The sequence below is a fragment of the Schistocerca americana genome, chromosome 6 (genome assembly GCF_021461395.2).
Source record: "Schistocerca americana isolate TAMUIC-IGC-003095 chromosome 6, iqSchAmer2.1, whole genome shotgun sequence".
Classification (NCBI taxonomy): domain Eukaryota; kingdom Metazoa; phylum Arthropoda; class Insecta; order Orthoptera; family Acrididae; genus Schistocerca; species Schistocerca americana.
In genome coordinates this window covers 228,835,228-228,849,714 of record NC_060124.1, presented here as the reverse complement: position 1 = coordinate 228,849,714, position 14,487 = coordinate 228,835,228, and the positions used below count along the sequence as shown (strand labels likewise).

The following is a 14,487-nucleotide window of genomic DNA, read 5'->3' as shown; positions in this document are numbered from 1 at the left end:
TATATAATGGAGGGAAACATTCCATGTGGGAAAAATATATCTAAAAACAAAGATGATGGCATGTTGTTAGACACACAAACATACACACAAAATTCAAGCTTTCGCAACCAACAGTTGCTTCATCAGGAAAGAGGGAAGGAGAGGGAAAGACGAAAGGACGTGGGTTTTAAGGGAGAGGATAAGGAGTCATTCCAATCCCGGGAGCGGAAAGACTTACCTTGGGGGGAAAAAGAGACAGATATACACACTCTCTCTCTCTCTCTCTCTCTCTCTCGTGCGCGCGCCCACACACACACACACACACACACACACACACACACACACACACACACACTTGTGTCTGTATATGTGTGGATGGATATGTGTGTGTGTGCGAGTGTGTACCCGTTCTTTTTTCCCCCTAAGGTAAGTCTTTCCGCTCCCGGGATTGGAATGACTCCTTACCCTCTCCCTTAAAACCCACTTCCTTTCGTCTTTCCCTCTCCTTCCCTCTTTCCTGATGAGGCAACAGTTTGTTGCAAAAGCTTGAATTTTGTGTGTATGTATGTGTCAGTTTGTGTTTCTATCGACCTGCCAGCGCTTTCGTATGGTAAGTCACATCATCTTTGTTTTTAAATATATTTTTCCCGCGTGGAATGTTTCCCCCTATTTTATATATATATATATATATATATATATATATATATATATATATATACACACACACACAAAGATGATGTGACTTACCATACGAAAGTGCTGGCGGGTCGATAGAAACACAAACAGACACATACATACACACAAAATTCAAGTTTTCGCAACAAACTGTTGCCTCATCAGGAAAGAGGGAAGGAGAGGGAAACATATTTGTCCCGCGTGGAATGTTTCCATCTATTTTTTCAACCTGAAGGTTTAAATGCTTCATGCAGTTGTTGCCATGCCAGATTTATCAGTCTTGAGCTTTCAACAACTTTGTCAGTTGTCGTTAGGAGATATTTCTATAGGCTGTTAGGTGCTTCAGTTGGCCAAATTATGTCCTGGATACATCCATAGTCAGGAAACTTCCATATGCTACCAGGGATAGTGTCTGTGAAAGTTACTGAAGAATGTTGGGAGTGATGCTGATCTCATTAGATGGTAGCTGGTTTGGCTGACAGTCTGAAGAGTCCATACCCATGCACCACTAAAGGTGTACCCATTGTCACCCTTGGAAGCCCCGTGACTCTATGATGTTTCCATGACATAATTCAGCCAACTAAAGCACCTGGCACCCTACTAAAATAACTCCAGATGATGATGACGGAGGAGGTTATTGAAAGCTCGGGACTGACAAATCTGACGGGGAATTTATTCAAGAATGTCACTACAAAAAAACTGTTCTCAAATCTGAATGTTGGTTTGACCAACACAGTGATTTAGTGAGCATATTCCTTTTTTAATTAGAATACCCTTGTGTGACACAACTTGACTAAAAGAAGGTATCTTTGACAGGACACATTCTGAGATGTCAAGGAATTGCCAATTTTGTATTGGAGGGAAGTGTCGGGGGTGGGGGTTAAAAATTGTAGTGGGAGACTGAGGGGTGAATACAGTAAGCAGCTTCAAAAGAATAAGTTACAGTAATTATTTGGAGATGAAGAGGGTTTTACAGGATAGACTGGTGCAAAGATCTGCATCAAACCAGTCTTTGGAATGAAAACAACAACAACAGCAACAACAACAACAACAACAACAACATGTTTTCCTCAGACCTTTAATAGGCTTACCCTTTGAGCTGTATGAGAATGTTAATAGTTCATAGTGTAATTCGAATGCGTGTGCAACTAGGCATTTTGGTTATTAACAAACATGCCTGAGCCGGCATTGTACCCCAGTCCAGCACATAACAGACATAATGTTACTTGTCTGCGTAATTAACATGGCATTGATAATTGTCTTAACGTGCACTTACTATTTCTGTTTATCAAAGTGCTTGCAATTGTTGTATCAGTATAAGCACATGTTCAATAGCTACAAATTTAATAAATATTCTGTAGTTACTTCTATTCAGGCCAAGAGAACAATGTTGTAACAGATGTTCAATCATTATTGACTGTTGTTGAACTCCACAGTCTTAAAACTGTTCACTGCAGATAGTTCAAATTTAGGAACATGTGGTCATCATACTGGTCTCCTGGTCATTGTTGGGTTTCTTGACCCTGTAACCAATACTGATTGGTCGAGTAGCTCCTTTGTTGGCTTCACAAGGCTGAGTGTACATCGTACCAGTCCTTCCACCAAGAAAAAATCCCTAGCAGTACTGGGAATCGAACACGGGTCCTCTGCATGGCACTCCACCAAACTGACCACTCAGGTATGGAGGCGGACATTCATTACTTACTTCAGCGACATTTTTCTTAACCTACAGTTTGAAAAAATTACTTTGAACTTCTGCACTGTGAGAATTAACAACTTCTTTTTCAGTCACTTCTTTTATGCTAGTATTTGCACAAAATGAAATATGTTCTTGTGTAGTGCCACCGAGGGAGGCATACTGGACTCACATTCTGGAGGACAATGGTTCAAACCCGTGTCTGACCATCATGATTTAAGTTTTCTGTGATTTCCCTAAATAGCTTCAGGCAAATGCTGGGATGGTTCATTTGAAAGGGCACAGCCAATTTCCTTCTCAATCCTTCCCTAATTCGATGGGACCGATGACCTCGGCGTTTTGTCCCCGCCTTCAAATCCACCAACCAATATTGTGTAGTGCCACTAGGTTTTGAACTTAGGACTGCAATTGAATTGTCTTAATACACAAAAGTGGCTAGTCAAAGTCGCTCCTAGTAGTTCCCAGCAAAATATTTAGGGATAAATATTAATACAATGCAGATCTCCAAGTTCAGCTCGATCCAGTCTATCTCAGGACTGTTCATAGTTTGTAATATGACTTCATGAAAGTAAATGATGTACACAGTTGTTTACTCATTGGGTGAAGACAAAATTTTTAAAGAATATGCAGAAGCAAAACTCTACAGCACTAGTATTTGTATATTTATAAGTGTAATATATATTTTACTAACATACCTAATTTTTAAAATCTGGTTTTAATATCTTTGTGTTTTCCATGAACTTGTTATGATCCACTGTGATTTGAGCAATTTGCGGTACACTATTACAGTGCTCCAGCAATTTGGCAGTGCAATGTATGGGTCCTCAGTGCATCAATTACCAATCCAAACGACTGCCCAAGGACTTGAGCAGAAACCTTCACCCCAGCTCCAGATGCAAATGCCAGTATTGCATCATCCAACCATCAAGAGGGAACCAGTAGGTGTGTTTGCACTCAACAGCTGGATGATCTTTTATCAATTTTTTTATTCTCACCACAGCAAAAAATAAGAACCTTAAATGTTTGTTAAGTGCATTGTGCTTCATTTCACTTATTAATGCCTTGTTTATTTTAAGAACCCCTTCTGTGATTGCATCAAGTTTCTGCACTGCCCCTGTTTTTCATATTTTATTTCTATTGTTACACTGCAGAATGATCTGGCTACAGAGGTGATCCATTTTGAAACTGGCCATTTGTACCACTTTTTTATTTTATTTGTTAAAAAATGTAACTCTTCATAGTGAGGCTGGTCTTAGTTTACCAGAACTGAAATCCTCTGGTAAGTACCTAATACCATCCCAAAACACACGTGTTGTGACAAAATGGTGCTACATTACTGTATGTTTATGAAACATGGGTTGGAAAAATAATCACCAACACACAACTGATATGATGTATGCCCATCTTCGGCATCCAGAACAGTTTAAATCATCCTGGGATCCACGTACATAAATTCTGATAAGTGCTATTTTATAATTCATTGCAAAGGAGTTTTTCCTTTTCTTAGCAGATAATGCAAGAGGATGACTGGCAACAGTTCTTCGAGTACATAACAAAGTTATATGATAATACGATTGAGAAAAATATGAGGACAGGGGATGATAAGTTATTTCATCCTTATGATCCTCAAACTGTCTTAGAGACACTTTGTAAATGGAATAAATGTGGTCTCCTAAGATGATTCAATAACTCTACCATATTTACATTTTCTTTCAGCGTTACCGTAACACTTAATGAAAGAATAAGACTGTTGTCATGGATGCACTAGGCCTCTAGCAACAATTTACTTCAAGTAATTGACAAAGTTTGAATACAACAATCACAGCATGTCATTTTGCTTTGTGTTAGCTTCCAGTTTGCTGAAGATTGGGAAATACTGTTTTACACAGTATAATTATCTGGTCTCTGCATGTTTCATTGTGGCTAAGATCATAAATAATGTCAGTCCTTACACGAAAATGTAGTAGATCTTAAATTGATATGTGAAGTGCTTCTAAGAAGTTTGTAAGGTAGGGGAGATTAAGTGCTGGCAGAAGTAAAGGTGTGAGATCTGGTCTTGTGCTGGAATGGCTCAGTTGCCAAGTGCTTTCGCCAGACAAAGAAATGTTACAGCTTCAAGTCTCAGGCCAGTTCATAGGTTTACACTGCCTGACAAAAAAAGTGAAACACCCACAAAACCTGGTCCAGTGTCAGTGTAACTTCTTACACTTACACTTACACATCATTGGGTATGTAAATGATTAGAGGTACAATTCTGTGCAACAGATAGAATGGCCATTAGAGTGCATTAGCATTGTTTGAGTTCAGTGTTGTTACCAAGCCTGTGAATAGTGAGATGTTGAATGATCACTGTGAAGGACATGAAGATGCTGCATACTTGTGTGAAACAGTGTTATCAGCATCTGACAGTGTTTGGAAGCGGCCTGTTTGTGGATCGCCATTTGGCCGGTTGGTCGAAGTGTGCAGTATCCAGATTTATGAGGCATTCTGATGTGGCAGTGGCCTTAATGGGAATGTAAGGACAGGCATACTTGTCTCCAAGGTTCTGGTTGACACAGTCTGACCACCAAATAGGAGCATTGCAGTATTGTGCACTGAGAACATTATAAGCTTTTCACGTAAGCACCTGCCATCCACGTACATGTAACAGATTTCCTGCAACATTCTGTGTTATTCCACACCATTGGTTGGAGACTAGCAGCAGCTGGACTAAGGAACTGCCATTCCATGTGTTAGCTAGTGTCAACGTCAAAACAGAAGTGCCTGGGTTTAGAGTGGTGCTGTGACCAGGAAGCATGGACTGCTGATGAATGGTGTCACGTTGTGTTCAGTGAACTATCATGGTTCTGCACTGCACCAGACAACCATCGTCAGCGAGTATTGTGCCAACGTGGGAAAATGTCCCATTCTTCCAATGTTTGGGATAGGGTAAGCAGTGTCACTTGTGTTGTCATGGCTTGGGGGGCGATTGGGTATAATGTCAGGTTGCAGCTGGTAGTGATGGAGGGAACTCGGATGGCAACAGTACATCACGGACAGCCTGTGTCCTCGTGTTCTCTCTTGTGTGACAGTATTGTTGTGCCATTTTTCATCATATCTCTGTATACTGTCTGCGTGATGCTGAGACACTTGTGTGGCCAGCACAAGACTACAAATCTGTCTTCGATAGGGGTGTTGGGCCAGCTCAGAAATCAACTCCATCTCAGCGCCAGTATCCAGGATATTAAGGACAGATGTGGGCCAGTTTTCCTCAGGAGAAGATATAGTAGCTTTAATACACTCTTCTATAACCGAATTAGTGCATGAATCCAGATCAGAGACGATGCAACATCATACTGGTAAATGGCACCATAAGTTTTTTGCAAATTTGACTCGATTTTGTAAGTAGCAAAGTAACATGGAATACCCTCTCAACCCATGAACTTTCATTTTGTTTCCTCCTCACCTTGTGGGTGCTTCACTTTTCTTGTCAGGCAGTGTAATTTTCCAGGAAGTTTTGAAACATGTACACTCCACTGCAAAGTGATAAATTCATCCCAAAAATATTTGTTGATTGTTATCACTACTTAAGAACAGTAACATACTGCTGCAGCGTGTATGACCAGAAAACCACAGGATGTACCACAAACGGGTTTACACTGTTTGAACTTTAATAACTGAGGAGGTATTAATGGCAACCTGATCCAGTTGCGACTGTATGGTGCCAGTAACTACATGTAAATAATAAGACAGCTGGAAACTTGTCCTTGAAGCAAAGAAAGTGGATTGCAAAGGATTATTGAAAATAAGAAAACATGAAAGAAGTGCAGAGACGATGGTGGACAGAGTCCGATACTGCGCCATCATCATGTATAACAGTAACGAAATTATGCAACGAATTTGATTTGGAAGGAAGGAAGAAAGGAAGGGAGTGTGTGTGTTCTAAAGAATGGACAGTGTGGCCTTTCACAAGATCCCAAGAAGACCATACTGCGAGCTGTGTGTGAATCACGTCTAAGCAAATCAAATATTCACCATTTGCATTAAAATGCATTTCTGCATTTTAAAGCAAAGAAAGTGGAAACCCTACTAATATATCCGCCGTCCACGGATAGGAAAATCTCACAGTGTGAGTAATAGCGTTTTTATTTAAACTAAAGTCTTTCTTCAAAATTTACAAAACAATATTCGTGACGTAGGACTGATCCTCCAAGTCTACCAATAACTAAATCAGAAATTCTTCCAAACATAAACTGTCTGTAGTAACCATACAACTTGACCAAACCAAGCCCCGGGTGTCTCGTGAAGAGCGGCGCGGAGTCCACGTTGCCGTCACCTGAGTCCGAGGACGAGTAGAGGCCCTGCGAGGATGGCTCCGGTATGCTGGCAGCGGTGGATGGTGATGCAGCGCCTACAATGACACCAGTGGGCTTGCTCGGCGTGAACTGCCTCTCCAGGCTCCTGCACCAGCCTAAATACTGTTTGGCGCATGGATATGGCTGGCTCTATTTGCAGTCATGTGTCGAGCGGAAGGAAAGAGGTCCGCGGCTGTAGCGACCTCTTGCGGCGCCGTGGACACCTCCTGGTGGTATCTGGGAAGCGTCTATGTTTCCGGGGTACCTGTCTGCTTCGCGGGAAGCGAGAGTTGCAGGTGCTTAGTCTGGACACCGTACCTACATTCCCAGGTTGCTTCACATGATGAATGAGGACAATCCAGATAGACACCTCAGCATTTGTAAATGGATTTGTGATAATCAACAGTTGACTGAAGTCATTCTTTGGTCCAATGAGGTAACCTTTAAACTGAATGAAACCATCAGGTGCCATAACTGTGTGTACTGGGCAAGAGATAAGCCCCATGTGGAAGAACGAGCTGTTAATCTTCCTGGGTTATCAGTATGGTGTGGTATGTCCACAAGAGAACTTGTGGGGCCTTTATTCAACAGTGACAGGTGTAAAGTTCTTTACCATGTTGCTGAATGAATTGCACCAGCTGTTCACCAACTGTGCTGAGATGAAGACTGGTTTTTTTTCAGCATGATTGTGCACCATCAGATTATCATTGTGACTTGCGACAATTCATGGATGAAACATTTGTTGAAAGGTGAATAGGCAGATGAGGAAGTCTTGAGTTTCCATCTTGATCTCCCGATCTAATGCTGTTTGACTTCTTTCTGTGGGGAAATCTGAAGAACAACATCTACACCAGACAGCCATGAACAATGTTGGACAACGTGAAAAAGACTATTGTTACTGCTTGTGAATCCATTCCACTGGTAATCACAAGACATGTACTTCAATCTGTTTTGCAGACACTGTATTGCTGCTGATAAACATTTTGAACATCTTCAGTAGTAAAATGTCATCAGTAATGTCATGACCATCTAAGTCATTTAAAAATTCAGTTTTTGTTATTAAAGTTCAAACAGTGTAAACCCCTTTGTAGGACACACTGTATATGTTGCAGGACATATGTCAGCATCTCATTGTTGATGTTCTGCTTCTGCTTTGTGAACATTGGACAACAATTCACTCTAGCAGTAAATAGTCTGAAATTTGCTTTACAGTTCTTGCGTGCTCCGTATAGTCTCATGTCGTATCACTTCCACAAATTTCTGGCATTGAAGGAGGCATTAGGAGGGTAAAAATGGATTACGTAGGTATAATGAAGGCGCTATTGAATATTTCATGCACAGTTGGCTATTTTTAGAAAGGTATCAGGAAGCTGCCTAGCAGTAAACTTTTTTCCCATAAACTTTGTAGAAAAGTACCATGAGTTTGTTGTGTATTGTATGTGGAAGTAAATTTGGTGAAGAAAGGGTCTAGTTCATATTTTACAGGCCTCTTTATATGACAGTAAAAAGACAGGTTCTGCTATGGAAAACAAATTTAAAAATGAACTATCTTTGATGCACAAGTTGCTCTGACTAGAATTCATCAAATATACATGTATGTCAAATAATGCTACAAAATCTGCATAATATTCATATAACATTTACTAAATCTAATGCAAGGTACATCAATTTCAGAAACGGTGACCACACCAGGACCGTCCCCTTACATGTTTGCTGGTGCTCAATCACCAATGTTTGTTGGTGCTGTGTCTGCATCTGCAAGTCCAGCACATAGTGTAGGACGGACACCATCACCCATGGACTATGTTATCCCACAGCCACAGCAACAGCAACCTCAACAACCACCACCTCACCAGCACCCTCATCATCAGCAACAGCAGCAGCAGCAGCAGAACTATCAGATGGAAGCTAAATTACAAGAAATACTGGCAGCTGGTAGGCTGCAGCCAGCACAGTTTCCATCTCAGGCACACACTGTGCAGCATCCAGTACAAGCTGTAACTATTTTTACCTAGCAGCTAGATTTTTTTTTTTTTTTTTTTGTTATACTGTGTATTTATTTCCAAAAACAATATGAGAGTCAGCCAAATAGTTTTGAAAAGTTTGTTTGCAAATTTGGAAAAATGGGCAAAAAATCGAAAGTAGACGTGAATCAAAAGCTATAACATGGGACGTACTGCTGATAGAGACACTGAACTGAGTAAGTTATTTTGACATGATATCCTATAAATATGTGCAAAACAGTAGCAGAAAGTATTTTCTTACAGGATATCCTTTGAAATGAAACAGGAGTAACAATTACTTCTATCCTTTTTCCTATTTTGTCTGTGCCAGTGTTTCATAATTGTGCCAGTGAGAATTAAAGTCAAAGCACACACCTCCATCTCAAACTTCCCTCTGCCTTCTTTTATCTCTCTTTTCTTTCCTTTTTTCCTGTCTATTTTTTCATCTTGTACGAACCTTCCTCATACAATTGTGTTCATTTCCTTTTACCCCAGTTGCCCATTTACATCCTATCTGCATCCTATCTTGCTTCCTAACACCCTCTTTCCCATCCCTTTTGCCCCCTCACTGCTCTTTCATTACTTTTTCTTCTTATCACTGGCTCCTATTTACTTCCCTCTGACTTTGTGTATCATATGAATTTTTTTTCATATTCTGGAGTAATGATTTCCTTTCCATCTATGGTATTTTGTTACCTTCTGTGCACTTCAAATGTTGTCTGTTATTGTCCGATATTTGACATGTTTGTCCACTTAACAGAGCTGTCTTTCTTCATTTTGGTTTTTGGGTTTTTTCCTCTATTATGCATATCAAATATCAGTTTTCACTCATACTTCAGCATTTTTACACCCAATAGATGTTACCCAATAACGAAATAACTGGGTGAATGACAGTAAATACAAGAAAATAATATGAAAGAGATACTATGCTTGAATTATGGTTGTATAAATATAGCCTGTTGCTGGTCTTTAGTTTACTAGCATAAAAAATCTTTGTATTTGTCACACACCCCTGCAGTTTCTCAGTACAGTAAAATCTTTTACTCTTCATCCAGTTTAAACATAGTTTTCACTTTATATATGGCCATGGAGCAGGTCTTTCAGATAATGCGTTGAACAATGCAGTAAAGACAATATTATGAAAAGGATAGTTGCTACTCATCATATAGTGGAGATGCTGAGTTGCATTTAGGGACAACAAAAAGTCTGCCAAACAAAGCCCACGCCCAGACAGGTCTTCGCCAGAATTAGACAAAAAAAACACACACACACAATCACAGTCTTCGGCTGCCAAGGCCAGACCAGTCTGGCCTTGACATACAGTGACTGTGGTCGTGTGTGTGTGTGTGTGTGTGTGTGTGTGTGTGTGTCGTCTAATTCTATTGAAGGCCTGTTTGGCCATAAGGTTTGTTTGACATTATTTTTGCTGCACCTATCTGCGACTCAGCAGCTCTGCTGTATCATGAATAGCAACTATGTTTGACTTTTCATAATAATGTCACTTAATATGTTGAATTAGACAAGACCAAGATATTTGTAGCTGTTATGGATCTTGTGCATGGCCCACAACTTCTGACTCTGCACCTATTGGCAGTCTAGTCCCTGCACACTCCACCAGACAGTGTTCGTATCTCCCCCCATCCACCATCCATACACTACTATATCTTCCCCTTCCCTGCACTCACCAGATTGCTGCTTGCATCACACGTGATGTTGCATTCCAGTCCAAGATGCTGGAGTTGATGGTTGTGTGTTTGTGAGGTGTGCTTGCTTTCTTGTGTGTGTGTATGTGTGTGTGTGTGTGTGTGTGTGTGTGTGTGTGTGTGTGTGTTTTACTGACAAAGGCTGTGGCCAAAAGCATTATGTGAGTGTGTCTTAATTTTGCCTGTCTCCAACTTGACATGACTTCTTTACCGTAAGTAGCAGTCTTCTGTCTTTTCCTACATCGTTGGAAGTTAAAGTAACAGTTACAATAGAATTGTAATCAAATTTCACTCATAGTGAGAATCCCTTGAGTTATTTAACAAAATATTCAGGATCCTGTACTAACTTCACAAAGTTTCATTTGTTGCTTGCTCACAAGTTAAATGATGATATGTTTTTCATTGTATAACTCATTTTCAGTGTCTGTAGCACATTTGTATGTAACTGTCATTGAATATGCAATTATTACAATTACCTTAAAATGAAATAGTGCATCTATAAGCACACAAAATTTGTAAATCCTAATGTTTTGTCATCTGTCCTCAGCTGCAATGTATTGGGGTTGACAATATTGCAATAGTTCCAAAAGTCTCACGTATTTGGCTGCCTCTCATAAAATTGCATGCATAGTAGCTAGAGAATATTTACTAATACTAGCATTTATATCTTTTGTACTAATAAAAGTAATTGTTAGGAAAATGGTGGAGGCTGTTGTCACTCACATACTAAACATAATGATAAATCCATCTCTCTCGTTAATACATACACCTTAGAGCATCTCGCAAAAGTTGCTAAATTTGTAATGATAGTGAACTAAGAAGCAGGAAAATGAGTGTATCTTCAACTTTGTGAAGCAGAGGAGGCTTTTCAGAAAAAGGAGATGAAAGAGGAAAGTGACCAATCCTATTGAAAGAAGGGTACGTCATCTGAAATGCTGTGTTGAGTATATATCCAGTACACTTTTCACTATAGACAGTAAACCATTCAACTAGCAGTAGTGCAATAGACAGGAGAAGACTTAGACTAAAGTAACAGTAAAGCAGAGGAAAAAAAGTGTGGAATGAAGGTACACAGTAAGCACAAGGGTCATTAAAAAAAATACTGCCCCAAATATTTTTTACAGGCAATACTATTTATATAGGAAAAGTCCTTTTTGATACATCAAATTTGATGTTTCTCCTGCATGTGTGCAAAGGTTCGAACAATTCCAGTATTCCAGCAGATCGTAGAGCCGTAACAAACCATCAAAATAGGGTCAGTGCAAGACGTTCATTACAAGCAATATGTTGTGATTGAATTCTTGGTTGTGGAAGAAGAAACTTTGGTGACATCCATAAATGTTTGTGTGCAGTGTTTGCAACTGATAAGAGCACTGTTGGGTGATTGGTAAAAAAGGTTGAAAGTGTTGGGAAGTGTAAAAATTGAGCTCCATGATGGCCCACATTTGGTTCATCCTGTCACAGTCTCGTTATGTGGTAAAATTGCACATATTCAATTATTCAAGCAGACCAGCACATCACAGTTCAACAGTTGGCTCTGCAGCTGTCTTGTATTAAAAGTAATTGGGACTCTTGGACAAAGTTGTGCTGCAGGTGGTTCCCCCAAATATTTGTAACAGACCACAAGATTTAAAGAATAACTATTTCATCTGAACTGTTGGAGCAGTTCAGACCATTGAAGAGTCCTTTCTGTCTCAGATTGTTACATGTGGCAAAACCTGGGTGCGTAACTTTGACCTGGTAACAAAAAGGCAGTCACTGGAGTGGCAACACCTGCAATCACTAAAAAATAAGAAATTCAAGACAGCTCTCTCTGCTGGCGAAGTCAAGAGGACTGTCTTTTGGGATTGTGATGGTGTCATTCTTGTGAATGTGTTTCCAAATGAACCAACTATTAATTCAGAGGGATATGTGAAGACTGACCAAGCTAAAGAACCATTTCCGAAGTGTTCATGCTAACAAGTATCGAAAAGATATTTTCCTCCAACATGACAGTGCACATAGGAACACATTGCCAAATTGGGTTCGACAGAATTGCCTCATCTACCCTAGAGCACAAGTCTGACACCCTCACACTTTCATCTGTTGGAGCCACTTAAGGATTTTCTATAGGGCACACACTTTTAAGATGATGAAAGTGTATTTCATGCAGTGAAAATGTTGTTACAAGTGTAGGACAATAGCTTTTTGCCAACAGCGAATACAAATTTTTATACAATACTGATATAAGGCCACAGAATTTGATGGAGATTACATAGAAAAATAGTGCATATAAAAGAAATGTTGACTAATATTGTCGCCAAATTCTATTTCTTTTGAATAAATACGTCCTGAAAGAAATAAATGAGGGACATTATTATTGAATGAGCCTGATATTACTGTAGGAAAAAATGCTCCAGTGAGGACAATATCATTAGAGACTGAGCACAAGTTCACATTAGGGAAAAAAACTTGCCATTTTTATCAGAGGAACCATCCTGGCACTTGCTTTAAGAGATTTAAGGAAAGAGAGAAAACCTAAATCTCGATGACTAGTGGAACACAGGTTTCCTCCAGAATATGAGTCCAGTGTCATCCCACTGATTCATTATGGAGAGAGAGATTAAAGAAAGCAGAATGGTGGAAATAACATTTATCAGAGACTTCCATTGAAAACTATATTTCATTTAAATCACCTGACCTCACAAACAGAATTTTTGATCCTCTTCAAATTGCTTCCCTTTTTTCCCCTCTATTGGATTAACACTACTAAAGAATAAATAAGATTGTTATGAAAATTTTGTAATGTTTACATTGACTGCACTTTCCCAGTATTGTACTGGGAAGGTATAGATTGTTGTTTACTCGAGAAACTTATGAAGTTGAATGCTTTACATTCTTAATCACTTTGGCTTTTGATATTAGTATGTAGCCTAAACAGCAGTTAAAACAGCAATGTTATTCACTTTCATCAAAGTTGAAAAAGTTCAGACATACGATTCACAAAAAACATCATAGCAACTTTGTTTTACAATCAAAAAGTGTGCTCTTTATTGCATTTCATGGAGTTAGGTACATTTTTGGAATTGAAACATGACATTCAAGTTCAAGAATGTGGAAAGTTAATATCAGGAATAGTTTTGATTTGCATGTTCACACTCTGCTGTATACATTGCCCTGATGATTTTAAACTTCATGATGGAAAGTTTTCACCACATTCTATACATCAAGAAATGATATACTTTTCAGGATTTTGTAGATGGTGAAGTATTGAATACTTCTCATCTGGGCTGGCTGAAATCCCATGTCTGAATTCTAAGTAGAGAAATTAAACAAGGTTGTTCCTCAAGCCAAAAGTGCTAGGAGAATTTGTTGAATGTGTAATAGAGTAAACAGAAAGTTTAATAATGATGAAATAAATTTCTGATCAGCATCTTTCATGATATTTTCTAGCCTGTTGGTTGTTGCTTTTGAAATGTGTCTCATATTTTAGGGATGGTTAGTTGGTTAGCAAAGTTTACATAAAACACAAGAAGTCACACACTACTAGTGTAACACATGTAGACTCATTGAGACACGTATTTGACAAATTGCAGGAGATCAAGCAATAGAGACAGTGCTGGTATGTAAGGTTATGTAAGGTTGTGAAGGACATGAATCTCAAACTTGGAATTTCTGTTGTGTTTTGTGTGTCAATTTTGTCGTTGTAAGTTTTATTGTGATTGCTATAGCAAAATCGTACAATTGTACACTTCATAATAAAATTAAGTTCAGAAGTTCTCCAGGAATGTGTGTGTGTGTGTGTGTGTGTGTGTGTGTGTGTGTGTGTGTGTGTAAAGGAATTGCTTTTACTCTCATCATGCTGAACTCCTGTATAATGAAATAGGCAAGCTCAGAAATTTTACTGTAGTATTCCAACATGTTACAGTAATGGTAAATTACGTAAATTTGACTACTGAACAAATGGATGATTATCAAGCAAGCCTTGAAAATGTGCAGTAACACTTTGCTTGGCAGAGGAACAGTTAGGTGTTTCAATTCCAGTGTTTTGAAACACTGGGCACACTCTTCAGAAACTGTGTTGAAAAATGGCAAAACATAAAAATATGTAATTCGGA

At 39.2% G+C, this 14,487-nt stretch overlaps 1 protein-coding gene across 5 annotated transcripts in view; it reads left to right on the top strand.

The window, feature by feature from the left end:
* LOC124619477 (embryonic polarity protein dorsal-like) overlaps nucleotides 1-14,487 on the top strand; it is a 99,374-nt gene that overhangs the window by 52,289 nt on the left and 32,598 nt on the right. For 4 of the 5 annotated variants that reach the window (XM_047145889.1, XM_047145886.1, XM_047145887.1 and 1 more), the window contains 2 exons: nucleotides 3,140-3,292; nucleotides 8,359-8,681. In XM_047145889.1, coding sequence (XP_047001845.1) covers nucleotides 3,140-3,292; nucleotides 8,359-8,681 — 476 coding nt within the window. The remainder of the gene's footprint in view (nucleotides 1-3,139; nucleotides 3,293-8,358; nucleotides 8,682-14,487) is intronic. The other variant, XM_047145885.1, reaches the window with a different exon arrangement.